Source organism: Catharus ustulatus, chromosome 1, assembly GCF_009819885.2.
Source record: "Catharus ustulatus isolate bCatUst1 chromosome 1, bCatUst1.pri.v2, whole genome shotgun sequence".
Taxonomy (NCBI): domain Eukaryota; kingdom Metazoa; phylum Chordata; class Aves; order Passeriformes; family Turdidae; genus Catharus; species Catharus ustulatus.
The window spans coordinates 116,028,465-116,055,810 of record NC_046221.1 but is presented as its reverse complement, the minus strand read 5'-3'; the positions used below and the strand labels follow the sequence as shown (position 1 = coordinate 116,055,810).

The following is a 27,346-nucleotide window of genomic DNA, read 5'->3' as shown; positions in this document are numbered from 1 at the left end:
ATCACTTGTCCCTTAGGTTCACTACAAGCTCAGGGCTTTCCCCATGTAACTGCCAGTAAACTCCTGCCAGAAGCATCTGGTTCAATACAGAGAAATGTCGCTCCTTGAAATTAAACTTTGTATTTTTGATCCTTGCTCAGACATATGTACATACACTCTTACTAGGTTTATCCTCTCATCAGATGGATGGCTACAAGCAGAGTAGTTTTTTTCTGTTTGTTTTTTGCTGAGTATATCTATATGAGCAAATTTATATCCTGTTTTGAGGGCTTAGAATACCACACTTCAAATGGAACCTACAGGTTTTCAAGCTCCAGGAACAGCAGGATCCCATTAATTCGCCATACTTTATGATGGGTGCTGTTTTGAAACTGTTTGCATTGCTTACAAGAGTTGTGTAACTATGGCAGCATTTAGAAATCCGTGAAAAAGTAACCAGTGAAACAATAAAAGTGAGCTTTTGTAACTTGTGAATTCAGTTGCTATGCTGTCATCCCAGTAGGCTTTGGGTATAAACTCCAAGGTCAGTGGCAAATGAGTGCTGAAGGTTTCTGGCATGATTTCAGTTTCTTTCTCTGTAATTTATGTAATCCAGTTAAAAATCAATTCCTCTGCTTCAGGATATTTTAAATACAATAGGCCATGGGTTTACAGAAATCACTGCTAAGGCCCTCAAAGTCTTTAATGAGTTTATCAGCAACTTTATTTGAATCACAGTCACTCTACAGATTACCTTTTCCTATTTCTAAAAATATGAAGAGAATATTAAGATGATGCTTCTCTTTTTGGACTCTTTTTAAATGATGGCTACATATTTGGCTTATTAGGGATTTAACTGGAGTGAACCTGTATAGGGGAGCCAACTGTGTGATGTCAACTGATTACTTTAATATCAAAGATGTTAAAAAAGTGCTAATTGGAATTTGGTACTTCCTCGATTGATTGAGCAGCAAACTTTCATCTTGAAATATCAACATGTTGAGGTTTACCTGAAATTTTAAATAATGATGCACAGATTCTAACTCTTTCAACTCTTTAGGTATACTTATCTCAATGATTTCTGCATTGTTTGTTCTGCTACTAGTTATTCAGAATTTCACCTATTCACCCTGTGGCCTGGTTGATAGTGGGACTATATTTTCTGTGTGTAAACTTGCAGTGGCACAGATGACTTTCTTATTTAGAGTACATTTATTAGGTACGTATTTTAAGGTAACACAAGTATATGAATTTCCTATTTTGAGCCAATGTATTTGGTAAGACTTCTTTAAGATAGTGGAAGAAGATAACAAAGCCAAATCAAGTGTCATCCCATGCATGTTTTTCAGATGTCCTTTGCACTTCAATGCAAATCACAATTCTTTAGAAAACAGTAAAATTTCAGTAATTGGTCAAAACTCTTTTAAAGAAGTAATATTTTATTGACTTGTCTGAAGTTTGCCAGGTTACAAAATGGAAAAAAAACCAAACAACTAATGTGGCAAAAAGTTATGCTTTAGCAGTAGGAAAAACCTTCCTCCTAAAAGCCTATGATAGTTCTAGTGGAGGAAAGCGTGAAAAGACAGTACATGCTTATTCCTGGGGATCAGTGACAACAGCAGTGGTTGAGTAGGAGAAAGGGCTGAGGAGAGCAGCGATGGTGTAGTGGCGGTGACCAGAATCATTAGCAGTGAACACAACCTGGAAAGGAGAAAACTTATGGTCATAGTGAACAACATACAGTCAAAGCTACCTTATTAACAACTAAGCAGCACACCCCACTTCATCTGCAGAACACTTTGCTGGTTCTGTTCAATGCTTTTACCCTTCTGAAGGGTAATGCTTCCCATTACTTAGTGATTGCCAAGGACTGAGATATTGGTGAGATTTGGATTGAAGTCCACAAAAGCCTCAGCTGTGGTGGAGCTGGATGGAAATACCCACACCAGAGCATGGCAAATTGCTTTGTGATGTGGAATGGGAGGGTAAGGGGGAGGGTTCTCAAATGACCAGATGAGAAAGACTGGTGAAATTCCACCTAGGGAATTTAAATATAGCCCTTGTGTGATGTGTCCAAACAAGGCAGGCAGCTGGAGCTCAAAGATACTTTCTGTACTTCAGTGCCCCCTCCTGGTTTTAACATCACTGGTGATGGATCAGATATTTGTATTAAGAACTGAGTGGCCAGACTTGCCAGAACAGGGAAAGACCCTTGTCCTATGGCAATTCAAGTCTACTGCTCTCCAAATCAGTCCACTGGGACTTGGGACATGGAATTCCCAGGCGAATATTGTCACCTGGGTTAAATTCCAGATTTCTTTAGCTTACTATTTGATCTATTTTCTAAACAATGATGCACTTTCTATAAGTGGACTAGAGAGTTCTCTCCATGACCAAAGTCTAAGCTGCTGGGACATGAGGACTGTAAGCTTCAGTAACCTTGTACACAGTGAGGGACTGAATTCTACCCACTTCCCAGGCCAGCTTGTTGACCTGCAGGCTACTATGTCAAGGGAAAGCTCTTTAGCCTAGCTGGAATAGTCTCAGTCAGGCACTTTTAAGCACCCTCTGAGGTGAAGCCCTTACAACTTTCAGACATCCAAACAAATGTTTAGGGAACACTTTTGAGTTTTGTTTGTTTTTTTATCTAAATCACTCAAACTGCACCTCAGACTTTTATGAACCTGGGACTCAGTCATTTGTTTTAGTCTTCCACAAAGCTCCACGAACTTGTGGTTTGAAATATTCTACAACACTACCAGTAGCTGTTCCAGACTACTTAAACTGGGCAGCGTTAAATTTAATGACAGATTAAGCCAAAGAATTTAAATGGGTTTTTGAATGTGCTAAGGGAATGTAGTAGAATAGAGCACACCATAAATCAGTATAGGATGGAAACCAAAGGGAGAGACAGGATGTTATCATATTGTTGGCCTGTTTGTGAAATTTGAGTATCAATTAAATTGTCAACTTTTCATTTCCCACTATGGTTATTTCTTTACTTTTTTATACCATCTTCTTTTTAACAGCATATTTTGGTACTGAACTTCATTAAAAAAAAGGCAGACCAGAAAGAATTGTTTTTTTCCCATAATTACGTGTCATATTAGAATTCAGGAATTTTCATGTGACTGACATGGGGGAAATACCTCTGATTTAAGTGTAGTTTATTTCCTATAAAATTAGGGTCCACAAATCTCCCATTCCTTCAGCATCGGTTAAATGCACCCACTCACACCAGCAAGATTCCCTACTGGTGTGAGTGGGTGCATGGGCACAGCTACACCTTGGAAGAGCTATGTCAACATTTGCAGGGAAGTTGGCTCCTTCCTGTGGCTTAGCTGGATATTTGCTGCCTTAATTTGCTCAGTGCTGTGTGACAGTGATCCACTTCACTGAGTGATGCTGCTCCTTCAGTATTAGAGGGCTTTTTTTGCTCTTTCCAGCTGATTTCACTGCACAGGCAGGGTGTACTGATTATCAAGGATATTTGCCCCTACTTACATCAGCGTATTCATGGAATGCAGAAAGCCCAAGTGCCTTCCAGTAAGAGCTGGTTTCAAACTTCACCATGTATTTTCCCTCTACAAACTGTTCTTCTGTCGTGAGCTCATGAATCTCCCCATACTCTGTGGTTTTCCTGCAATGATTAAATATCTATATAAATATTTTATATTGTCATTTAGATGCTAAACAGAAACAGTCAGTGTGGAATATTAAATAGCAGAAGTGCCAAATTCTAAATGGAGCAGTTTCTAATAATTTGAAAGAATTCTTTCCCTCTAGTGTAGTGTATTTAAGGTCCCTCTTTTAGTATCATGTTTAACTTGTACCAAACGTCCACCGGAATGAAAGATTACTGTCTTAGAAGAGGAATTGTCATGATGAGAGGCAAGATGCCAAATCTCAAAATAAACTGAGGAGAGATAAAAAATTTTATTGGAAAATTATTTTGTTCTCTAGTTATTAGCACTGAGGCTCTGGAGTTAATTTCTATACATGGATGTGATTTTATGCGACCCTGAGTGGTAATGTCTTGGAAAAGCAATTTAGCATCACAGGATTTTAATAATTTGAATTACAATGCCTTGGTCAAAGAACAAGAGGCCTTTTCCACTGGGTACCATATAAATGAGCAATAGGAATTCCCAGCTCAGAACTCATGTGTTCAGCTCATAACAAAAAACCATGGATGAAGAAACTCCAGCAGCAAGGAGGAAGAGTAGCTGGCACTGCACCCTATTTGTTTGAAAAGGAAGATTTTCAAGCTTTGTATGACTTCAGCTGTTTAAATATTTACATGCTTAGCTCCTAAATCCCATTTATCTCTTTTACCTCCTTTTACTTAGCTTCTGATTTTTTAAGCTTTTGTGTTTGTTTGTGTCTATTTCTGCTGAAAATACTAATTTGATATTTATAGTACTTCATAGCCACATGATTTAGTTAAAGGAAAAATGAAGAAAGCCTTGACTTGGAGAACTTGGGGAACTTTCCTGTTTTATGGTAGAACATTTCTGCTAGGCAGAAAACAAACTTGAGGAGGAGAAGAGGAAGTGGAGAAAGCAGTGATGTGCTACTTATTTGGGACAGAATTAGTTGTGCTATTGGGCTTTTCTTTCCCAGTCTCTTTCTCCTCCTTCATCTTACTTGTAATCTTTAGTTAATGGTGGTAAATAAAAAAGACTGAATGACAGAAATTTTGCTTAAATTAAGAGGTAACAGAATTGAAAATCCCATGTTAATTTTAATTTTTCTTATTTTTCAAGACAGACAAAATCTCACTGGTCCAATACAAGTGTAATCAAGTGTATGCAGGATAGACCAAACCTATAGAGAATCCAAGTCCATTTGATACTTATTTGAAACAAGTATCACAGTCCATTTGTAAAGTCTATACATCTGTTTTCTTTAAATTTAATTAGTAGTTACTGGTTTAATCTATATTGCTTCAGTAAAAGAAGCAACAATTCATCTGGGACTGTCCTTGAAACTGTGAAACCGAATTACTGAGATCCTGCAGAAGTGAAGAGGTTAGTAATCCACATACTTCCTATAACCTGGATAGTCTAGACGCAAAGCAATTAAAAGGAAAAATTGTGTCTGCCTCAAAATCTTTGTTCAGAAAAACAAATTAGTTTTAGTTTGAGGAAAGCGTGGACGGAACTGGAATGGTGCTTTCCCTAAGGGATACTGCCCCAAAGTGTCAGATGTTAACCATCCAGAACAGCTGAGAAACTGGAAACAAGAGCTCACTTGAAAAGGCATGCCCACTACCAGAAATTAATGGTACTTCCTTATTTTCTTTCTTTATTAAGTGGCAGCCATTCAATGCAACTGGTGTCACAAGGAAATCCTTCAGCATTTCTGCTGCACTGACAGCCAACAGGACAGTGTGTGATTCAGAGCCTGGAGGGGATTAGCACAAGGCAGAGAATGCTCAGCATTCAGCACTGGTAGCAAAATGCTGTGATTTCTTCTGAGCAGCACTTGTATTTCTGTCTGAGGGGGGACTAAATATAACATGGTTCCTTATTCTTAATAGGATGTGGACTGCCAGCAGCTGCTATAAGATGGACAGTTCAGTTAAAAAGCTGTGCTTTTCCAGTAAAGTTACTACAGTGCCAGCCCATAATGCGATCCCGATCCTCTTTTTGACTATCTGGACCTAAGTTGTATGTTGTGGCCAGGTTAAATATACACTGCCTGTACAATGATGTTTATGAACTCTTAGGACATATACTGCATTGAGCTAAACTGTGCTCTCAGGTACAGGCTGATGAGGAAATATCTCAGGAACACAAGCTCTTATTTTGCAGCCAAAAATAAAAAAGGAGGGTTGGGGAACCACTTCAAATACACAGAAGTCTTTTATGACTTGTGACCTAGGTCACGTGAAAACTGTGTTCAGTGACTGCAAATCTTGAACCACATGATAGAATCTAGATTTCTAAAAAATTTGTGAGGAGAAAAAAGGTCAAAGATAGTCTTGGGAGGAGCTCATATAGAATCCAAATCACCTGTTCTGTGCCCCAAACCCTTCCTCAGTATGTGTCTTAGCTCAAGTTATCTCTACTTGCATATTTTTAGCTAGAGTAATTTTGAAATAAGCTTCTTAATAAGGTCAACTGCTACTGCAACTCCCCAATGCTCCTTAAATACCATTACTCAAATTCAACAGTTACTAAGTACATTTGCTTAATTCCATGAAGCGTGCTTGCAAATTAAAAACAAGAAAACAAAATAAAAACATAAGCTGCAACAGACATTTGTACAAATTGTAACTTTACCATATGTATCTGCTAGGAATTATAACTTCAAAATGTTATTCACCTGACAGGAGTATTTACAGATTGTGTTCCAGGATTTCATTCATATTTTCAGATGTTTTAACACGGGGAAATTCTGGCTTCAACAAAGGCATAAAAGTGTAATCGCATATAAAAACTTGGTTCAAACAACTGTCATCACCTAAAGTCAATGTTATCCCTGAACACAGCCTTGGTTATGATGCAAGTCAAGAAAAATGTCAAAATCTTTACCTTGTATAAAAGTTGTGATTTAATGTTCCTTCAGTGCCATCCCCCAGCAAAATGGTTTTCACTTGCCGTGGCTTAATCTTCTCAATTTATGTTTAAGAAAAAGTGATTAGATTCTCTTGAGTATACTAACCTAAAGTGTCAACTTTAGAAACTTTTAGAAGTTGCCTGAGAGCTACAGAATTTGTTTCCCTGGGCTTGTTGAGAGCAGCATTACAAACTAAACAAGAACACTCTGTTATATTCCAGAAATGAGGGCATTTATTAATGATATTATATTTATCTTATTCTTCAGCAAACTGTATTTTATATTAGATGTTAAACAGCATTTGATGAAACATTTGAAATAATTTGGTTTCCTAACAATGAAAGGAATACTCACTAGGGATGTTATCCTTGTCTCTGCTTTCCTTGAAAAAAATGTGTCATTTTTCATGGAGTTTCTCTGTTCATTAATGTATGTAAATACATTTTAGGAGCCGTTTATTCCTAGGTTAACACTGAGCACTTGGGAGTGGAGTTGTTTGTTTCTCTCTCAGTATGGTAAAATTTCTTGCTACTTTTCAATGGGGAAAAGTGGTTTTGTGTTTTTCATTATATAAAAAGAAACCATTCAGATGGAGAGAAAGTTACCCCTTCTTATAGTCTTCTTCTCTGTTTTTTTTTTTCTTTCTGCTGCTTTCGTGTGAATTATACTATAAAAATCCTAGTAAAAGACAGTTAAATGTACAGTTGACTCCTGTCCATTCTTGTGCTTATCCCTGTGTGCTTGAATATTTTGCTGCCACTGGAGACATCTCTTGAGTTATTTAAAAATTTGATTCAACAAATTGTTGCGATGAAAGTTAAATGTTTGAATACCTCAGCTATTTGAATTTTAATAAAGTGTGCTCTTCTGTTACTCATGCACGTGTCAAAGACCGAAGGTGTTGTCTGACCCTCTGTGATGTTCTAAGGTATTTGTAAGGATTATAAGGATAGGTATTTGTTGGTATTGGTCAGTCATTCTAGAAAAAGGCATTCAGAGCTAGAGACATGGCCTCAAACATATGCTGACACTTTGTTTCTGTGTTACAATAGGACTCTTTAAAACATTCTGGTCAAGGAGTTTCTTCCAAGCAGCACATTTAGTACACAGCAGAAGGTGAATAATGCACTTATTATTTGCATGCGTGCAGACAAAGCTTACAGAGAGGATTTTGTATGTGACTGCTACAAAAAAACTCTATATCCGCTGAATATGAAGATAGGTTAGTCTGGATTACCTACAGAACATTGATAAATAGGCTTTTATTTTTTTCTTTCTATAGAAAGGAAAGATACTGAAGCTAGGAGGAAAAGCAAGTATTAAAACTAGTCCCTTACAACGATAAGATGAGCATCTGAACATATTTTTGGAATTAGCATTTCAGTCATGGTTAAGTCCACTTAAATCTAATGGATTTTATGTCAGAATTCATGTGCTATGAACACTGATAGTGTGGCACATATGTCAGAAAACATATTTCTGCTTTGATCAGATTAATTCCATTAACTCCTCAATTGCTTGCCCAAGACACCTTGAAAATGGCTCCAGAAGACCACACAACTTACCCAACAGCAAAGTCCTGCCAGCTTCCATCTTCAGCCTGTTTAAAAACTTTAACAGTTACATCAGATGCAGGGCTTCCTCTGACTGCATCCAGCACTTTCACCATAAGAGGGCATTTGGAATCAACAGAGCCATGGGAGACCTTGGGGAAAGGAGGAAAAGTTGTATAGGAACTGTTCACCAAGCCTGCAAAAATCTTCTCCCAAAGAAAAGATGGATTCTCATTGCAGAATTACCATTCATTTAAAAGTGAGTTCTCTGACATGCTATTCAAAGCTAATTTCCAAACACCTATTTCTTAAGCATGAGCTGAGAGCTTTATATTGATAACTTTGTTACTCACACACAGATTGCTTGATCAATATTTAGAGTTGCTTTAAATGGCTCTAGGAAAATGATATAATGTTATACATTTGTAATGAGACCACAAATATGAAAATAGTAAATTCTTGTAAGTGCAGACAAAGTATTCTGATTAGGGAAACCAACAAAGAAATACATATGACATCCTAAGTCTGAAAGACTATCCCTCTTTTAAGCTTCATTACACTATCAGGAATCCTTAGTCATACCTCAAAAACATTTTTTAGTACTTTAGAGAAGCACTTGTTTGGCAAAGCTGCCTCTTTATTGAGGTTACAGGATGTGAGTCATGAACAGATAGAAACAAACAAAAAAAAAGGTCACACCACATAGATCCCTAACCCTTCCATAATATCTTAAAATAGGTGAGTAAATGGTAAGAAAATTAAAAAAAATAAATTAAGAATTCTGAAGATGCTACTATTAAAAAAAACCCAGAAATAACATTCTGGAAAAGCCCAATGGTTGCAGAATTTAATGGATGAGGAGGATGCTAGTCATCTAGAAAATCTAGATTATCATTCTTCTAATGATTGAATTTGAATACAATGAAACTCACCAGTGGTGCAGCTTCAGAGAAAAATACCAGTCCAGCTAAGAAAACAAAGAGCACAGACTGAAAGGCCATTCTGCTTGCTGTTAGTGAGCCTTGGTGCCAGCAGCCAGGAGCTGGGGGGATTTGGGATTTTATAGCCAATCTAACAACAAAACAGGCTGCTTATTGGGTGACCATATGACTCCAAAACTGCTGATTCTGATTATTTGCTTAGTAAATAACCCAATCCTAGAGTCAGTCCATGAATAGCACTGCCATTGAAGTCAATGGAAAGACTGCAGGATCACTAGGGCAAAGAAAATAAGTAACGGACACAAACATGACCCTTGCCTGGGGAGATTACACTCATAGAAAGCCTTCCACAAAATAACACAAATGACCTTTGTTTGCCCAGAAATCCAACCAATTCTAGGAGAACTTCTTTACCTTGCCCTCAGGTTGTGCACGATAATGCTCCAATGCTTCCTCTGCACCTGCCCCATGTTTCTTTTTAGTATATTCAGTGCTTTCTGAGGATCAGATCCCACACACGGATGCAGACTCAGTACATGGCTGATGGAGTTTGTTCAGCGCCTGGCTTAGTCTGGACTGGATTCCTAATCGGTCTTCCTGCTTGTTGGAAGGGAGCAATGTCTCTGTTTTGAGACACAACTTAGGTGGTATCTGACACAACCTGTTATCCACCAGAAGTTTCTAATAATTCATCTTGCCCAACCTTCAGGTAGACACTGGGGTCTCCTCTTAGTCACAGGGAAAAGGCCTGTTCTCTAACTGTCCCCTTGGGAAGCTAAAGGTCTCAGAAAAGTGAAATGAGTCCTCTTTTGCACCACGTACCTCAGAAGGAGCCAAGGCAGCCAGCAAAGTCTGGTAGTTTTTGTTAATATCTGGCTAAGGTTCTAGTTGCCAATCCTTCATTATGCTGGGAATGCAATTGTTATATGCATGTTTGTACACTTTGACATTTTAAGTGTACAAATCTACATTTAACGGATTTTTCAAGGGTGAACTCAGTCCCAGCTAAACTGGGAGAAGTAATCTGGGAAAGATGGCATGGTATAGCTGGTTTTGTTCAGTTGCGTTACATAAATTGTCCATACTGTACCTTGAGCTAGTTGAGAGACAAAGGAACTGCCCTGTTTAGTAGTTCCTTTCCCCTGCATCCTAAACAACCCTGAGTCTACACTTTTCAGGAGCTGGCACTCATCTTTTACTGACTTCACAGTATTCTAACAAAAAACAGTTTTCCCCCTTAACTTGAACAGGATTATTATGAAGGTCTTAGAGAGAAATCACAGATGGTATTCTTCAGAGACTCTCATACCTTCAGGCAGCTTTATGCAGTTTTTCTCTCTAGGCAAAGTTGCTTTCTGAGAAAAACTCTATAATACAGTAATCTCCTGCACTGGGATCAAAGTGCCCTTTGTCCTTACAGCAAAGCAGGCTGATGGGTAACATTCTACACACACTTTGCCTGCACGTGAAAGTCAGAGCAAGGTGCCCAGTGGTAACAAACCATGCTGCAGACTAATGTTCGTGGGTTGTATTCAGGTCTTGGAAAGTTAAATGCTGCTCCTAGATCTGTGCAACAACAGACTACTTCAGTATTTTGTTCTCATTATTTGTGAATATTTCTCTGAAGCAATAAAACTTTGTATGTCTGGAGGAGAAATTATTTGTATTCTAGGGCAAGTAGGCCATCCTGTGTTTTGCTGTCAGCTGTTCTGCAAGGAAATAATGCCAAGGAGTTAATTATATTGGCACTTCTTTGCATGAGAAATTGCTGTCCTATGGGACAATAACTTAAAAAATAGTGATTTTCTTCTCGGTTTTCCTGCAAAGTAGCAGTTTCTCAAAAATCAGGTCTACAGGGATAATACATTTCAGCTGTCCATATTATTTTGCTTCCCTCTTTTATAACATTGACCTTTTGGCAGCTGCTTCTTAGAGCGAAAAATTAGCATGAAAAATTCTGACCCCAATATGATTTTTTTCCCCTGCCCTTCATTTGCAGTTTTTTCAACTCTCAACATCCCATACATAACTCACACTGGGATTCTTCGACTACTAGCAGGGACTCCAGATTGAGTGGAAATTAGACTGTGTGTATTTGTGAATCTCCATTCACACATTTTGCCCACAACTGGATTATTTCTGTGAGCTCTAAGATACAAGTGGACTCAGCAAGAAGGTAAAAAAAAAAGGGTATCTCTGATCATGAAGCCCCTAGCATTTATACAGAATTCTATTAAAATCCATGAGACCCTAATTTAAAATTACTACAGCCTAGTGAAAGCAATGCTAGGTAGATCTGCCCCATTCCACGGTCAGCCTCAACTTAGTATCACAATGTGGTAATATTTTCCATAAAATGTGTGTGAAAGCTCAGGGGTTTGAAACAGTTGACAGAGAAGGATGGTTCTCCCTTGGTAGGGAATCAAAACATGATTGTGGAAGGGAAAAGGAGAAAGAGGATGGGTAACTGCTGAGCATCCAACAGGTGCTCATTGTCTGTTGTCTGCTGTTGTTAGACATTTTCTGTGCAATGGGATTCTGAAACTTATATACTGAATAACCTAGCCCAGATAAAAAGAAAGAGAAGGTGAAATGAAAAGGGGCTGAGCTCAGATGGAAGTGGGGCTGGGAAGCTCCAGGCCTTCTGAAGGAGGAGGGAAGCTGCCATGAAGAGCAGGGAAGAGGGCAGCTGCCAGAGACTGCCAGCAGGATACATTCCACATGAAAAGTGGTGCAACACAGAGCCTTAGCCCAGAGCAGTAGCATAAATGCCCTTTTGTAAGAAAAGAGTAAACTGAGTTACTGAAAACTCAACAGAGATATTTAGGAATCCTGGTGTGGAAGAAGTTATAGGGTTACATAGCTAAAAGAGAGATAACATGAGGCTACACAGTGCAAGCATCTGGGATCATGAAACCCAGAAAGAAAGGAGTGCTCACCTAGCATACAGGGTTATTAGGGTGCTGGAGAAGAGAATGGCCAAGAGTCCCTGGTGTGCCCAGTAACCTCAGCTTTATGGAAAGCAACAAGTGTGAGACCCCCAGTCATGGAAAAATTTAGATAATCCTCAAATATGTGAATGCTTTGAGGCTTATCTGAATTCCAAATCAATTGAAGTTCATCTCTGAAGAATTAGGATTAATGCCTATTGCTAATGAAAGTGTGTCCCCTGCTTGGAAGTATTACAGTGTTCAGGTCAAGAGCAAACATGTCCTGCTAATACTCTTGTTTATGTCACAGATTTTTCCCACTATGCCACAGTATTTTTCTCTCTCTTCTGTGTAGTCTCACACACTTAGGCTTGTTTTACATGGATAAGCTCCTTATTCTCTGCTGCATTCCCTTCTATTTGACTTTATTTAGAAAGCCAACTGCTTCTACATAACAAAATGCTCAGACAGGCTGGAATACCTGACTTTGACCATAAAAACCTGTAAGCTTCTCCTGTGACATTGGAATGAAAGGGCCTGATAGATGGTAAGCCATTCAGTAATCTGGATAGAATTCCCAAGTAGTTTGAAGAATTAATGAATTCCTGGGCCCTGAAAAAATCCTTTCTATAATATAGAGACCTGAGTGTGACACCTTTTTTTCAATTCTCTGGAGTAACATTCCACAGGGACTTACAGGAAAAGAGCTGAGATTTGCCTCTTGAAGGAGTTCACTTGAATTTTGTAAACTAGAGTCAAGAACTCTATGAGTTTTACTTCAGGTGTCTGCCAGCTGAGTTGCTGTGGCAGAGCTCTGGCACTTATACAGAGTGCTCAATGCAGTAACTGCTTGAAGCCAGAGAGAAATTTTCTGTTGATTTCACTATTTGATAATTATGTAACATTTCACACCTCTCTGCAAAGCCAGGGATAATGCTTTTCTAATTAATAAATGTTCTCAGGGAGGTTCATGTTTGAGCTTGAATTTCAATTTGCAAAGAATGGTATTAAAAATGGTGGCATTTCAGGTATGCATGGTGTTTGCATGTTTGTCAACCTTTTTTGTTTTCATTTTCACTGAGGAGTATGTCTTTATTTTGAGTTTTAATGATCATTCCCAGATTTTTACAGGACTAACACTGCCTATTTATTTGAAAGTAAGAAAACACTACTGATCTTACACAAAAAAGTAAGGAAAACATCCTTATTTTGTATCTTAAATCAAATTCAGTTACTTCAAAAGTGAGGAAGGGGATGCTGTTAGCAATTTTGAAGACAGATGGGTTGGGTTTTTCTTAAGGTATAAAATCACAGGGTTTTTTTATCATTTCCAAGGTTATGTCCAAGGGGCATCCTGGGACATAGCTCAAAGTCCAAAAAAACCCATATAAATGGATGATTCTTGCTTTAGAGCATTTGTAATGTATGAATTCACCTGGCACCTGCTCATCTCAGCAGGCTCTGAAGCATTTAAACTCCAAGGTCACTGGGCACTGATCATTGCTACTTCATCAGCTACCTTATAGGTCTTGTGATCTCTCAAAAACAAACTTCTGTTATCCAACTTTAATGTGTATTCATGTCTACATACTAATCTATCAGTCTAGACAAGTGATTTAAAAAAAACAAACCCTAATTCAGTTTATGTGCAAAGCTAACTGAATATCCTTGTGCCAGCCTTAATACTTCCTGCGTCTGAAAGATGCTGAAACTTGCTATGAGATCAATGTATTTAAAGGCCAATTTATAAAGGTTACATTTATTAGTAAAATGATTAGGTGGCTTATATTTTAAATTTATCTTTTGTGCCATTCTTACAGGAAGACATACACAATAAATCTACAATGTGATGCAAATGTTTCAATAGCAAAAAGAAACCTTAAGAGAGGTCACTATTTTCCTAGGGTCTTGGCTAGGCCCTTTTGGGAGTGTATTATATTTTAAAGCAAATTTTCATCAATTATCAATTTGTTCTCAGTGGACTGCCGGTATCAAAAGATTAATTAATGCAGATATGACAATGAAAATCTTCCTCTAGCAATAATGACCAAAAGAGGTTCTGTAGGGTTAAATTATAATCTTTTTTTTGGTTATATATATTTGCTTAGCTATTGCAGCTATGTACTTTGTTCATCATTTTGCTGTTTAAGATTGTAAAGCGCTGAGTCTAGGGCACTTCATTCTGGTACCTGAATACAAATAGGTGTGAGGAAATGCCTGTTTTTCCATCGTGTTTTGTCACCTGAGTAGGCTCTTGAAAAGCTTCTGCAAATTTGCACTCGGCCAAATTAGGCATTGGTTAATATCTTTTGAATTACTCAAGTCTCTGTTTAGTGGAGATCATTGTAGGTACAGGTACATCCCCACATGGACTCACATGGATGCAGCTTCCATGTGAACTATGGCTGATGTGCCTGCGAGTGCCTTTGCACTCTGTCATGTGTCCTGGGCCACCCAGACCACATCTCCCTCCTGTCCATCTGTCCCACCTTGTAACAATGTAATAAGGTCCCCATCTGCCCTGCCATAAAATCCCCTGGGTATGTTGAATGGGAAGTTACCAAGTGACAGTGACAATGACACATTTATGCCTTTCTTTTTATTAATTGAACTGGTGCCTGCTTCCTGCCAAAAGCTCTGAGGAAATGCTATACTAATCGTTTTATCTCACAAACAGAATTCCTGTACCCACCACGGGCTTCACTGAACTTTGGCATCAGTTTCCAAGCACATTTACCAGTCACTGCTCAGACAAAACCAAATGAGTGCCTCATGAAAATTGATCTGAAAGGAAACAGCCTTGTACCCTGTAAAGGACAAAAAGAAAAAGAAACTTCAAAAGGGAAGGGACAGAACAAATTGTGACCCTATGTACAATGCATTAATAACATCTTTTAAATTTTTTTTTCCTTTTTGTTGTTCTTCAAATTTTAAAGACAAGAGTAGATACTGCAACATTTCAGGGAGAAAAACTCAAGGGCTAGACACTTTTGTGATGTGGAACCAGCAACAGAAAAGTGTTAATAGCTCTTTTAGACAAACCACTGGTCGTAGATTTTTTAGCTTTCTGAGCCAAAAGCTCTTGCTAGTTGAGCCTGTAGCAGGTGTGAAAGCAAGCTGTGTGATCCAGGTAGGAAATACTTAGTAAAGGCATACTAAACAAAATAGGAGAAGCTTTGAGGTAGTGCTTCTCAGCATGTTACTCACACACTGAGCTATACAGACAAAAATGATTCACACATTTTGAAATGCAGTGGGGTACGTGAGTCAACAGGAGATTAACTGGTTGTTATTTCTCGGTACATTGTAAAGGAAAATCTTACTTGTGTAAGTAAATTCACAAACTCTCCAGTGTGCTTTCTGCATGAACTGCTGTGTGCTCTTCATAGTGGCAAACACAGATTACTGCTTGAACAGATGAACAAAAGCAACGTGTGTATATTTTTCCATGATTAAACCTCTGTGGTTATATCCCCCTTTGCCCACTGCCAGCCAAACTGGGAGACTGAATTTCAATCACTTAACAGATACATGCATAGAGTACAAGCTTGTGAATAGGTCAATGCAAAACTTGCTATAGATAGAAATAGCAATTTCTTTTCTCACTATCTCTGAACTAGGTTCAGAACACCTCCTGTACCACAAAAATAAAATAAATATCAGCTGAGCCTACAACTTGGCTGTATCTATGACTCTTGTGCCACTGTTCCAGATCTACAGTCACAGCTGTTACAGAATCTGCTTTTTGCAGTTGAGGTACATTTTATCCCTGTCCTGTGTTTGTGTATATTCTTTCTGGGGAGGCTTTAGCTTCTCTTCCTTGACTGTTTAGTGTATAGGCCCCCACATACCACTGCCGAGAAACTGTTCTCTGGACTGTTCACAACTTTTTCTGCATTTGTCAATAATCGTAGCAAAGCAGAAGCTGTTGTGTCTTTAAGACAAACCCAAGCAGAGCAACCACCATCTTATCTAACAGACCTCTAAGTGTCATGCAGTTTGTAGTGTCCAGGGGGGGAAACAGTAGCTGGCTTGTAGCAGCCAGTTAGGTCCCTGCTAGAGTTAGGAAAAATTATTATTGCCTGTACTCAGGTCTAAGAGGAAGGAAGTTTGAATTCCTGACTCCCAAAAGCTTGCTTTACAAGCCTGGGTTGTAAAAAATCACATAGTGATTTTAAGCATTTTATTAAAAATCCCCACTCTGCAAGTGAAGTGATCCACAGTGCTGGATGAGTACAGAGGTATTGGGGAATTATTCCCACTCTTCACTCTCATGAGATGTGAAGGTCATGTATGCACTGTGATTGCTGTACTGCCCTTTTCACAGTGGTTCCCAGACCAGACCACTTCTGCTCCCTGTCACCCCAGCCTTCATGCAGAGCTGATCTGGGAGCCACATCTGATCCTGGAGGCCAGGTAGTGCCCTCCCTGTTTGTAAGGCAGCACTATGGTCCCTTCACTGCTACACGATGTAGTGCACAGCATCCTAGGTCTTCCTGAAAGTTCATCACAGCCCATAATATTGGAGCCACTGGAAACCAGCTTAGGGAAATATGTACTGGTAAACTAAATTCATTTAATCCTCTTCATCTCTCTGATTTTCTCCTCTAAGCGTGATTCAAAAGAATTTTAATCCCTCTCATGTAGGCCAGAGAAGGCATTGAGGCCAGCAGCTTGTCCACACCTAGCAGAACTGTTGCCACACTTTATGTTCTCATTCTGCCTTAACAAACTCTCAAGTATAGCCAAATAGACAAGTCCTTAGAATTGCTTGGATGCTTCAAAAGACTTTGAAATGTCAGATCAAAATCCTTATCCACTCTTGCTAACTAGCATTCTCCCTCAATAGAGGACAAAAGACTCATGCACTCTGAATTACTTTCTTTATTCTGTTCTCCTTGCAATTTAAAAGATTCCCTCTGTCCTCAGTATTAGACCTCACTACACTGTTGGCTGCTGCTTTGTACTGATGATTTCCAATGAGCTTGACATCATTAGCTATTGGACTCCTGGTGGCAAGGAAAAAGTAAATTTCATCTGTTTCTTTAAAGATGATACTCAGCAAGTAGGTGCTTTAGTCTTTGAAAAATGATGAAAGAAGCATAGCCAAAGGTGGCAAAACCAGCAAATAACTCCAGCCCACAACTATTATCTGGGGAATAGTTGACTCTGTAGATCTTTTATTAGTATCAGCTTGATGAGTCTATTGAAGTTTCTCCACAAAGTACAAAAAGTCACATGGAAAGAGGAGCACATACTAAATTTGCTCTTTCTTTGTGCCATTATGTGAGGAAGGCTGTAAATAGCAGAAGTGTGTAATTGCTAGTCACACTCCTTTATGTTGAGCAATTTGTCTTTTTTTTACACCCAGGGTTGCCATGCAGAAGTTGGGGGAGATCTCAGAGCAGGAAAGCACTGAGTTGTATGTGATTTGTGAGCCTTTTTACCCTCTCTGCCTGAAGGGCAAGCACAGCTGTGTGCTACATACATCCTCCTGGTTTGTGGATGATCAATTTATTTCCTGCACAAGTCCATAAGTAACATCTACCAGCACAAGTGTAATTGCCTTGAAAAACCACTTTTGAAAGCCAGAACTCCTCTGGCTGTTCCTTGCACACAGCCACCCAAAACAGTAGAGAAGGGGTAGCAGAGTGCCCTGTTCTACTTCTCCCCTTGGCCTGCTGATCAACTCCTTCCTGAGGGGACAAAATCCTGTGGCCCATGGCAGGGTACCCAGCAGCCATGGAGAGCAGCAGGCTCCTTGGACAGACCCCTCCCTGCGCTGTATTCTGTTTGGTCAGGAATGAAAATCTCCAGCAATCTGGAGCAGAGCTATGTTATGGCACAGAGTCTCTCTTAAACAGAATGCGTGGGTCTGCACAGGCAGGTCCCGGCTGCTCATTTTCAGAGTACAACATTACTGTAAAAACAAATCAAGCCAAAAAAAAAGCCATGTCCTTGGCTGAAGATAAACTCAGAAAAGCAAATTCAATCCTTTTAAAATGTAAATATTAATTTAAACTTTCATTTTAACAGCACCCTTGGGTCTCTTGCCCTTTGGATGGAATACCTCCCCTCTCTCCTCTGCTGCTGGGCAGCACTACTGGGATGGGAGCCCATCCTTCCCACAGTACAGGGAACAAATTTCTCAAGGTGGGAGGAAGCTGCTTTGTTAGGAGTCTTGTCTCTGGGGATCATGACATGTGCAAAGGGAAAGGCTTTGGAGTTGGACTGTGGGAAGAATCTGCTGAATGCCAAGCAGGCCATGCAGCCTCACCAGGAACTCCAAGACGTGGTTGAGCCTGGTTGTTAAGCAGCTTTTAGCATGACTTTGAGCTGTCTCTCTGTCCCAGACTCACAGCAGCACTGTGACAGATGATGCCTTATCTGACTTCTCAACTCTGTAGTCAAGATGCACAGGAAAATAAAAAAGGTAAGAAAAAGAAGGGAAAAAAAAGGTAAGAAGAAAATGGAAAGAAGAGGTTGAGATACAAAGAGCATGGTGGCAGGCGCTTAAATTTACCTCTTTCCTGATGTTTATGAAAATAGCTGAACTTAAGAGAGGTCTCAAGTATGCTGGCACTCCGTTGGGTGCAAAATATCTCTCAAAGATAGGACAATGAAGGCCAGTGGCTCTGGAATAAGTGGCTAAGGAATACCACCATCCTGCAGCTCTCCTGAGCATCTCTGTGACACTGTGGATCTCCCAAAAATATGACAATTGCTGCTTGAACCACCAGTTAGGAATAATTTCCAGTGCAGCAGTTTTGGCCCAGTGGTCCCTTCTTCCACATTCCCCCTTCTGAAATATGTGATTTTAATGGAGTTTGTGGAAACGTGTGTCTGGATTAATCTTGTGTTTCTGTGAATAAAATTTATTAATTCTTATAAACAATGTTATTTGCCCAGCTGAGCAGTTCTTTGGGCAACTCAAAATTCAGGCATCTGCACTTATGTTGTGCAGAAAGGCACAATTCCCAGTAGTTGGAAAACCTGTTGTGCTGGCTCAGAGAGGGACCTTTTTTTCATCTCTGCCCAGCAAAGAGAGGAATTTTAAGTCAACCTGGCTTTCCATCCTCAGTTTGTAATTCTGTTGCTAAGTGGCAATGAAAGAAGATTATCGGATCACAGATTAACAGAAACCTCTATTCAGTGCTCTTGTGTAATTATACATTTCAGTTACTTATTTGAGAACTGAGCTTTAGCTTCTGTGCTCCTACCTAAGCCTCACCCCTCCAGAGATTTTTATCTTCAGGGTCTGATCAGGATCCTGATAAACTGGCCTTTCCTTTCCACACTTAGCTTCTGCAACCTGGGGGGGCTCTGCCTGCAAGAGTACCCCAGGGTCTCTGTTCTCAGAGGGTCTCAGAAACTAAAGTCCTACCCTAGTCTTTTGGAATTAACTATTTTGGGGGAAAGCAGGAAGAGTGTAGAAAATGGTTTAAAGAGTTCAGTTCAGACCCTTCAGAGGTTACCCATTTGCTTCCTCCACTTATAAATTCCCTATTTTTTTGTCTCTTTTCCAAGCTCATATGTTCCACTCTCCCAGGTAAAAATGGCCAAGAAGAATCAAAAAGTGGAGGAAGACACAAGCCTAAGTGGCCAAGGTAATTATTAAATGTTAGGGTGAGTCTCTGGCAGAAATTGTTTAAAGTGGGTTTTGAGGGGCACAGTGGAAGGGGCACAGAAAAATCAGGAAACAGCATATCTGGCTAATGTTGGGAATGCAGACAGAAAGGGAAGGAGAAGTCTGGGAAGGAGATGTAGTTTATCAGCTGTGAGGAAAAGGTGGTAGTACACAGCACGTACATTCACAGAAGTGTGAGGAGTAAAGGCCTCCTTAGGGAGGAAAAATATTGATTATTTTAAGTAGAAAAGCTGCACCAGGAAGAATCATGCAAAGAACAGGAGACAGAAGAAGGGGCAGAGCTTTGTGGGGACCCATCTCTGTAACTGAGCAGGAGGAAAGAACGTGAACTCAGCATTTAACAGGAGCAGGGAAGGGGGATGCTTGAAGGAATTGCCTAGCATGAATTAAAGTAAAAGGAAGAAATGGCATGGAGGGATGGTGTGACATTAAGAGCTGCAAAAACAACAGAAGAGAAAGCTGTGTGCAGGGAGAGGGGATACACTTTCAGGCAGTGATGGCCACAAACTGTCACACAAATAAAACACAGAAGCAGAAAGCAGCAACATATAAAAAAGCAAATCTGTTGGCAGTTCAATATACCTGCTTTACAGGGGACTGGTATTTTCAGTGTCTTATGCTCAAGTCTCCAAGGGAGGCAGTAACTCAAGAACAAACAAGGCTGAAATAATATTTTCTGAGTCAGTCTCTGTGTTTTAGACTGTAGCTGACCTTAAACGTGTGCTGCCCCTGTGCCTATTCAAGACTGTGTTTGCTGGACATCCTGTCTTACAGAGCTTTTTGCAAAGGAGACACTGGGTTTTTCTGGTCTCAAATTTTAGAAGGTATGAATACACACTGTCCTTTTTTTCTGAAGAGCTTGTGTAATTCTCCTGTTAACCCACTCTGCTGTAGCTTTGCATGTAATTTCTCTTTGGAGGTAATTGTGCTGTTTCCAAACAGGACACTGTCCTCGCTAAGATCAGTTTTAGCTCAGTGGCCAGAGCAGGGCCAGCTACTGCCTAGGGTAGTGGGTCCAAAAATGGAACTTCTCTTGCTGGGGTAAACCAGCTGTTCAAACACAGGGTAAACATTCACTTTGTGGCTCCTACACCAGAATAGATTTTTCCCAGGTATATTTTGGGTCTCCTTCAGACTTGAAGAGAATTAGCAAACTGCAGGAGGTGTTTGCTGCCCTTGAGGTTTGGGCACAGCACCCTGGATGAGGACAGGATGTTACTTCCTTTCTTTTCTCATCCAAATCAATTAGGATCTGATACACAGTTTTTTTGAATTTCAGTCTGAAGAAGTAGCATTGATTTCATTGTGGCAGAGCCCATGGATCACTCCAGAAGCAAGGGCCTGGAAGAACTTGCCATGTGGAGATGGTGGAAACTGGAAAAGTGAGCAGGCAGATGAACCAGCTTGTACTTCTGAGCAGTGATATATAGCCTGTGATTGCTGACCCATGAGTAGCCTGCTTTTCGGGGAAAGAAAAAAAAAAAAAGAAAAAAAAAGTTTTTGTCTAGTATCAGGTAGGGCCCCTTTGTCTGAAGTAATTCTGGAAGGAAGAAAAATACTCTTCAAAAATAGAGAGCATTCTCTTTTTTATTCCTGCAGACATCCTGCTCTTTTTGTAGTTAGTCATCCACAGTCTAAATTCCAACCAGGGTTATCAAAAACTAGATTGCTTGTACCCATGAAAAGTAAATTACTGGGACTGTCAGCGTTGCTGATTGCCAGAATATTCAGTTATGATAGGATGACTAATTTATCCCTTACCTTGTCATCACATATGTGACTGATGTGATTTACAGAAACTCCCATTAGAATGACACTTGTCTCTCATGCCAGGCTGAGCTCTGCTCACAAGGAAATTTCATTTCACCTCTCATGGTGTCCTTGCCTAGATGTTGAGGAAACTACCAGGAGAACCCTGATGAAGCAAATACAACAGTGCCTTCATGGCAAAAAGGGTCTAGTATTGACCCTAGGACAAGTTTAGTTTCCTCTTACAAATCTTCCAGAACAGTGAGGTGGAAAATGAAGGAAGCATTGATAAAAGAATGGAAAAACTATAAAGCATGGACAGGGGAAAATGGTGGAAAACATACCCTATTGCAGAGCACATAACCAAGGGGACATCCCGTGCTGTGTTGAGCAATATTCTAACCACTTCCTAATTTTTGCTGATTAAAAAAAAATCAACTCCCATAATAGGCTCCTTTCTAAAGATGCCATTGATAGGTTGATCCTTTTGACTTGGAGTGATAGCCATACAGAAGCCACCGCACTGTGAACTGCAGTGCTGGGATGCTTTTTTGTCCCCTCCTGTAGCTTGACTTATCACCTGTATAAACCCAGTACATGGGTAGAGCTATGTCAGGTTAAAACTCTGCAAAGCTGAGAAGAAAAAGAGTGATGGAAATGGGGATGGAGACATTGCTCTGGCATAACACGATGATTAGAGTGCTGATCCCTCAGGGCACTGTTTGTTAGCTGCACTTCTATTAATCAGGTTGTGTATTGTTTCTCTTTTCATTAAAGTATGTGTCAAAACTTCTGAAAGAAAAATGCTGTAAGAGAGTCCTAAGGGATTGGTCTTTTGAGAGCAGGAATGTGTTGGTATATGTTGCCAGAGAACATCTTATTCAAGAGATCAATGACAAAGCTGGAAAAAAATCATTATTATTTGGAAGGGATTCGCCACCTCCATGAAAAGAAGCACTAAAAGAGAGAGGCTGTATCGCAGTCCAGGACCTTGTCCTTTGTTCCCATGGGCTTTACTAGCCCAGCTAGTTACATTTTAATGCCACTAACGATGCGTTTGTAACCGAACCAAAAACCTTTCAGATGCAACGGGGCTGGAGGGGTCTCACCGACAGCCATGTGTGGTGTGAGGGCAGTCCTGCAGAGGTGTCCCTGGCACCTGGCTCCCCGTGTCACCTCCCCATCCCCGGGCAGGCAGAGGTGTCCCTGGTACCTGGCTCCCCGTGTCACCTCCCCATCCCCGGGCAGGCAGAGGTGTCCCTGGCACCTGGCTCCCCGTGTCACCTCCCCATCCCCGGGCAGGCAGAGGTGTCCCTGGCACCTGGCTCCCCGTGTCACCTCCCCATCCCCGGGCAGGCAGGGACACGCGGTCAGGCGCTGCCACCTGCTGGCCCCAGGCACCTCTCGCCTCCACCTCCTCACACCCCTGGGCGTTCTCCTCCAATTCCAGGAAAAATACTTCTTCCTGTTGGTGTTTTAGTGGGTTTGGTTTTGGTTCCGAGGCAGTGGAGCAGGAGCTTTTCTGCACAGAAGGAGGGCCAATGGAACCCTGGGGTGTGTTGGGAAGAGTGTGGCCAGTAGGTTAAGGGGATAATCTTCCCCCTCTAGTTGGTCCTAGTGAGGCCACATCTGGAGTGCTGTGCTCAGTTCTGAGCTCCGCAGTGCAGGAGAGACAAGGAGCTACTGGACAGGGTCCAGTGAGGGGCACAAAGATGATTTGGGTCTGGAGCATCTCTCTTATGAGGAGGGAGTGTGGGAGCTGGATCTGCTCAGGCTATTCATTAATTCATATAAATATCTTAAAGACAGGTGTCAAGAGGATGGTGCCAGACCCTTTTAAGTGCCCAGACACAAGACAAGGAGTAATGGCCATAAACCAACACTCAAGATATTTCACCTCATCAGGAGGAATCTCTTTCCATTGAGTGTGGCAGAGTACTGGAACAAGTGCCCAGGGAAATCATGGAGTCTCTCTCTCTAGAGATGTGCAAAACTCATTTGGATGCATTCCTGTGTAACCTACTCTAGCAGACCCCGCCTTGGCAGGGGGGTTGGAGTAGATGATCTCTAGAGATCCTTTACAACCCCAACAATTCTGTAATTCCATGAAGGAAAGATTTAATGGTTCTGCTTTGTGAAATTGTGCCTTTGGTGCCTCCAGGGAAGCAGCTGGTCATCTGTTGGTAATAAAGATAACAACTCAATTCTTTTATTTTCTTTTCACTGACACCAGGGAAAATGTCAGCCATTCCTCTGTTGCTGTGATACAGAAACTTATCTGTGGTGGCAGACAGAGCCAGACATAAAAAAAAAATCCCACCCAAAAAAATAATTCTGTTACCAAAGTAAACAAAAAATTACATGCTGAAGGCAGATTTCCATTTCCCTTCCCTTTGAAAGCCCGGATTTCTTTTCTAATGCTCTGCAGGCAAACTTAATGCACTTAGATAGATATTGTCAAACTCCAGCTTCTCCAAACAAAAAAACCACCCAGTCTACTGGATGAGTAGGCGGCACTGTGGTGTATTTCAATTCCTGTTGATCCTTTAATCTGGCTGTAGAGCACAGCAGGAAAAGGTAGATGTGGGAGAGAAACAGAGGGGTTATCTGAGGGGCAAGGCCTTCCAAAGGAGGCTCTGTCTGAAATGAATCCTGGTGGTACTAATTGCTGATTTATTTGTGGTACAAATTCCTTCCAGTGCAGCAAACATTCCTCACAGAGTAATCCTCCCCAACACACAGTCGATAATTTTGTAAACTCAGACTGAGCAGTACATACAGCACATTCTCTTCCAGAAACAATTAAACAAGTAACAGCTTCTTCTTCCACATGATACTGTGACACATATTGTGTCACATTGTCCTTTTATGCTAATCTCAAACTTCAGCTGATGCAGTAAGAGTGCCTCAAATGGTGTTTACAGTAGAACCACACCGCTTGGAGGCTTTCTGCCTTAAATTATTTTATTGCTCCTCAGACCACATCACATGACTGGAACAAAAATGTGCTTCAAAAGTATTCTTCTTCTTCATTTGTCATAGGTCAGAATATTCCTCAGTGAAAAACCTGAATAAGATATCTGAGAAATAAGTGAAGACGCTCTGGGACAGCATCATGCTCTGCCTTTCCCTTTGGATTTTGCACTGTGCATGCAATGTCCTGGCTCAGTCCCTTCCTTACCTACCCCCATCCTGCTTGCTGACAGGACAATGTGAGCAGCAATAAAAGGCATCAACACTTTGCAAGTGCTGTTCAGCAATAACTAACCCATCCCTGTGTTAGCAAGACTGTTCTGGTCATAAATGAAAAGCAGCACCACAGGAGCTCTATGAAGAAAAGTAATTCCATCACAGCCAGAAGCAGTATAGTGGGATGCCAGAATGCAGTACAAATTATCAGTGTGATTTGTAGAAAAGGTGTCATATTAAAGGGGTGAGATCTTTTGGTAAATGATACACTGAAATACCTCTTATAAGTGTGTTAGTGGGTGCCTTGAAAGTTTATTATATTTTTTTACCCAAAAATTCGTTTAAATATCTCCTTCAAAAGACTTCCTTAATCCTTAAACAGTCAACTATGCTGACCTGGATTAATTTACAAGTCAAATTTTACTACAGTTGCTTTCCCAGCTCCTGTTACTGTGCTATTGTACCTTTTAATTTGACACTGGTTTGCAGGAATTTTCTTGAATTTGAAAGGAGAAGAACACAATTGAAAAAGCAGCTAAATTTTTTCCGTATTTTAACCCTATCTTTCAAAAATAAAAAATCCTGTGTGCCTCACAAGTGTTCTGAACTGATCTTTTGAAGTAACAGAAACAGAGTGAGCCAGAAGATTTAGCAGAGTTTATAATGACGGTTGACTCTATTCAAGTTGTAAGGGGAATTTTCACGTGAGAGAAGACCTTGTTCAGTACCATTCTATCTTCCCTTCCTTTGATGAGAACATCCTAACTAACATCAAGGGTGCTGTAAGGTCACTCTGTTTGGACTTGCTTCACATGGTATCAAATATTTAAATGCTCATTAATTCAAAGAACAGGGGTGTAAGAACGACCCCTGTGCTCCCAGTTCAGGACATGTCCTTGAGATCTGTTCCAGCTTGTTTACCTGCTTTAGTAAAGATTTCATCTGCCCCAGGTGACAGCCATTTATCCAAAATGCAGAAAGCTCAATTACTAACCAATTCTACTAGAACCACCTGGAAAAGGCTATTTGAAGCATTTTTTTACCCATCTGACACTAAGTGTAATTTATTTGCTTGCTTGCTTGCAGAGATGCCTAAAAAACCTCACACAGAACTCTGACTGATATGGTTTGGTTTGCTTGTGTTAGGGAAAAATACTTCATTACAATAAGGCAGAGTATAGAGAGCTCCAGGTTACCATGACTATGAAAAATCAAATATTTGTATGGATTTGTGTTTCATCTCTCCCACCTCTTTCCCACAAAACCAAGGTAGGATGGATGACAATGAAACTTTTTCATTAACAGACCTATTATTTTGACAGTACCTCCTCTGGGGTTCTGATTCAAAAAGGATGTGAGAGGCTTCTTGTCTTTTCTGCTCTTGCAAAAATCAAGCTTGCTGGTTACAGAAGTGCAATGCAGGATGATAAATAACAAAACAGGGCACACAGGGCAAATCTGTCCATCAGTACTAGCTGTGCCACTGACAGGTGTGTAATAGATCAGGTGAGACACAGCACCCGGAAGAAGCAATTTGGTTCCATCTAAAAGCTGATGTTGTAAGTACATAATTCCTTCTACTTGGAAACTCTGCTTTTAGTCTTATTTTCAAGAAAGATGTAATTGACAATACTTAGTAATAACTATAATAATAATGTAAATCTGCCCTTAGAAAGGGACCTGAGAACTTTTTATAAGGGAAAGAAATCTAGAGAAGCAAGGAAGGCACCAGCTTGACTACAGTGAGTGGCAAGAGAAGGTGGCAAAAACACCCAGCTGGGGTGGAGGTTGTCCTGAGCTATCACAGCTCTGCCCCTGGTACCCAGCCAAGGGTTTGTGCCCTCCTGTTGCATAGTGCCATGTCGCTGCCACTCAGCTACTCCCAGCAGCTCAGTGTCTGCCACCATCCCATGTCCCACAGCTGTTTGGGAGGTTGGATTCAAGGTCTGAGGGAGATCTGTCAGCTGGTACCAGCACTGTCTGCTCAGACTCCTGCTTGCTCCCAGGGTTTAAACTTTAGCCACACTCCAAAGGTCTTGGATAATCATTAGCCAGGGAATCAATGCTGACTTTTTGCGTAATCATTGTGACGTGATATCTCTGAGTTCTATTTGCTCTAGCAAATAACAGATAACAGATCTAAGAGAAATAGTCTGATGAAACATTTGAAACATAGGTCAGAAACCAGCTTGGAGCTGAGGTAGGAAGGCTATAAACGCTCCTGTTTCCCCAGCACCCACCAGAGCAAACTTTGCCATGGTTTTCCCCCAGCATGTCCACAGCACCTTCTGGATGTGCTCCTACCATATGGCTGAAGATATTTTCTGTTAAATATTTCAAGGAAATAAGTTTCAGGGCAATTCTAAAACCAGTGCTACCACTCTCTACACATCAGTATCTAACAGAAAATACTGAACTAAGTAGAGGGAACATCTGCACAGTGTGAATTCCTCTCTCCTTGGGCTTCCCTAGTTAATACAACATAATGTTGGAAGTTACACCATTTGGCATGTAAAAAAAATTGCCCAGAGTTACTAAAAATACAATTTTCAGATTTGGGCCCCACTGTCATGCCCCCTTTCACTATAGCCTCTGTGGCTTCACAAATGGGTAGCTGTAAAAATGAGGACAACTTCCCCACATATTAGCTCCATGCAACAGCGAACAGGTATTCAGCTCTGCATTTGATTTTTGGCTGTCGTAGTGCTGAGCAATATGGTATGCTGGACTGGGTCAGGCTGGGGAGACCTGAACACCTGCAGTGCTGGCTCATGGGGTGAGGCCACAAGGAGA

The 27,346-nt window shown here is 40.6% G+C and overlaps 1 protein-coding gene and 1 long non-coding RNA gene across 2 annotated transcripts; one reads left to right on the top strand and one right to left on the bottom strand.

Moving 5' to 3' along the window:
• Positions 1 to 1,398: 1,398 nt before the first annotated feature.
• On the bottom strand, positions 1,399 to 9,203 carry LOC116992212 (transthyretin). Its single transcript, XM_033051613.1, has 4 exons — positions 9,029 to 9,203; positions 8,109 to 8,248; positions 3,484 to 3,619; positions 1,399 to 1,680 (listed from the first exon to the last, which is right to left on the bottom strand). Exons 1-4 carry the CDS (start codon positions 9,095 to 9,097, stop codon positions 1,573 to 1,575), a joined length of 453 nt encoding a protein of 150 aa, XP_032907504.1. The 5' UTR covers positions 9,098 to 9,203; the 3' UTR covers positions 1,399 to 1,572.
• Positions 9,204 to 19,198: 9,995 nt separating this feature from the next.
• Positions 19,199 to 25,150, top strand: LOC117001973. The gene is made up of 2 exons (XR_004419196.1): positions 19,199 to 19,574; positions 23,170 to 25,150. It is a non-coding gene; the product is annotated as an uncharacterized LOC117001973 (long non-coding RNA).
• Positions 25,151 to 27,346: the final 2,196 nt, after the last annotated feature.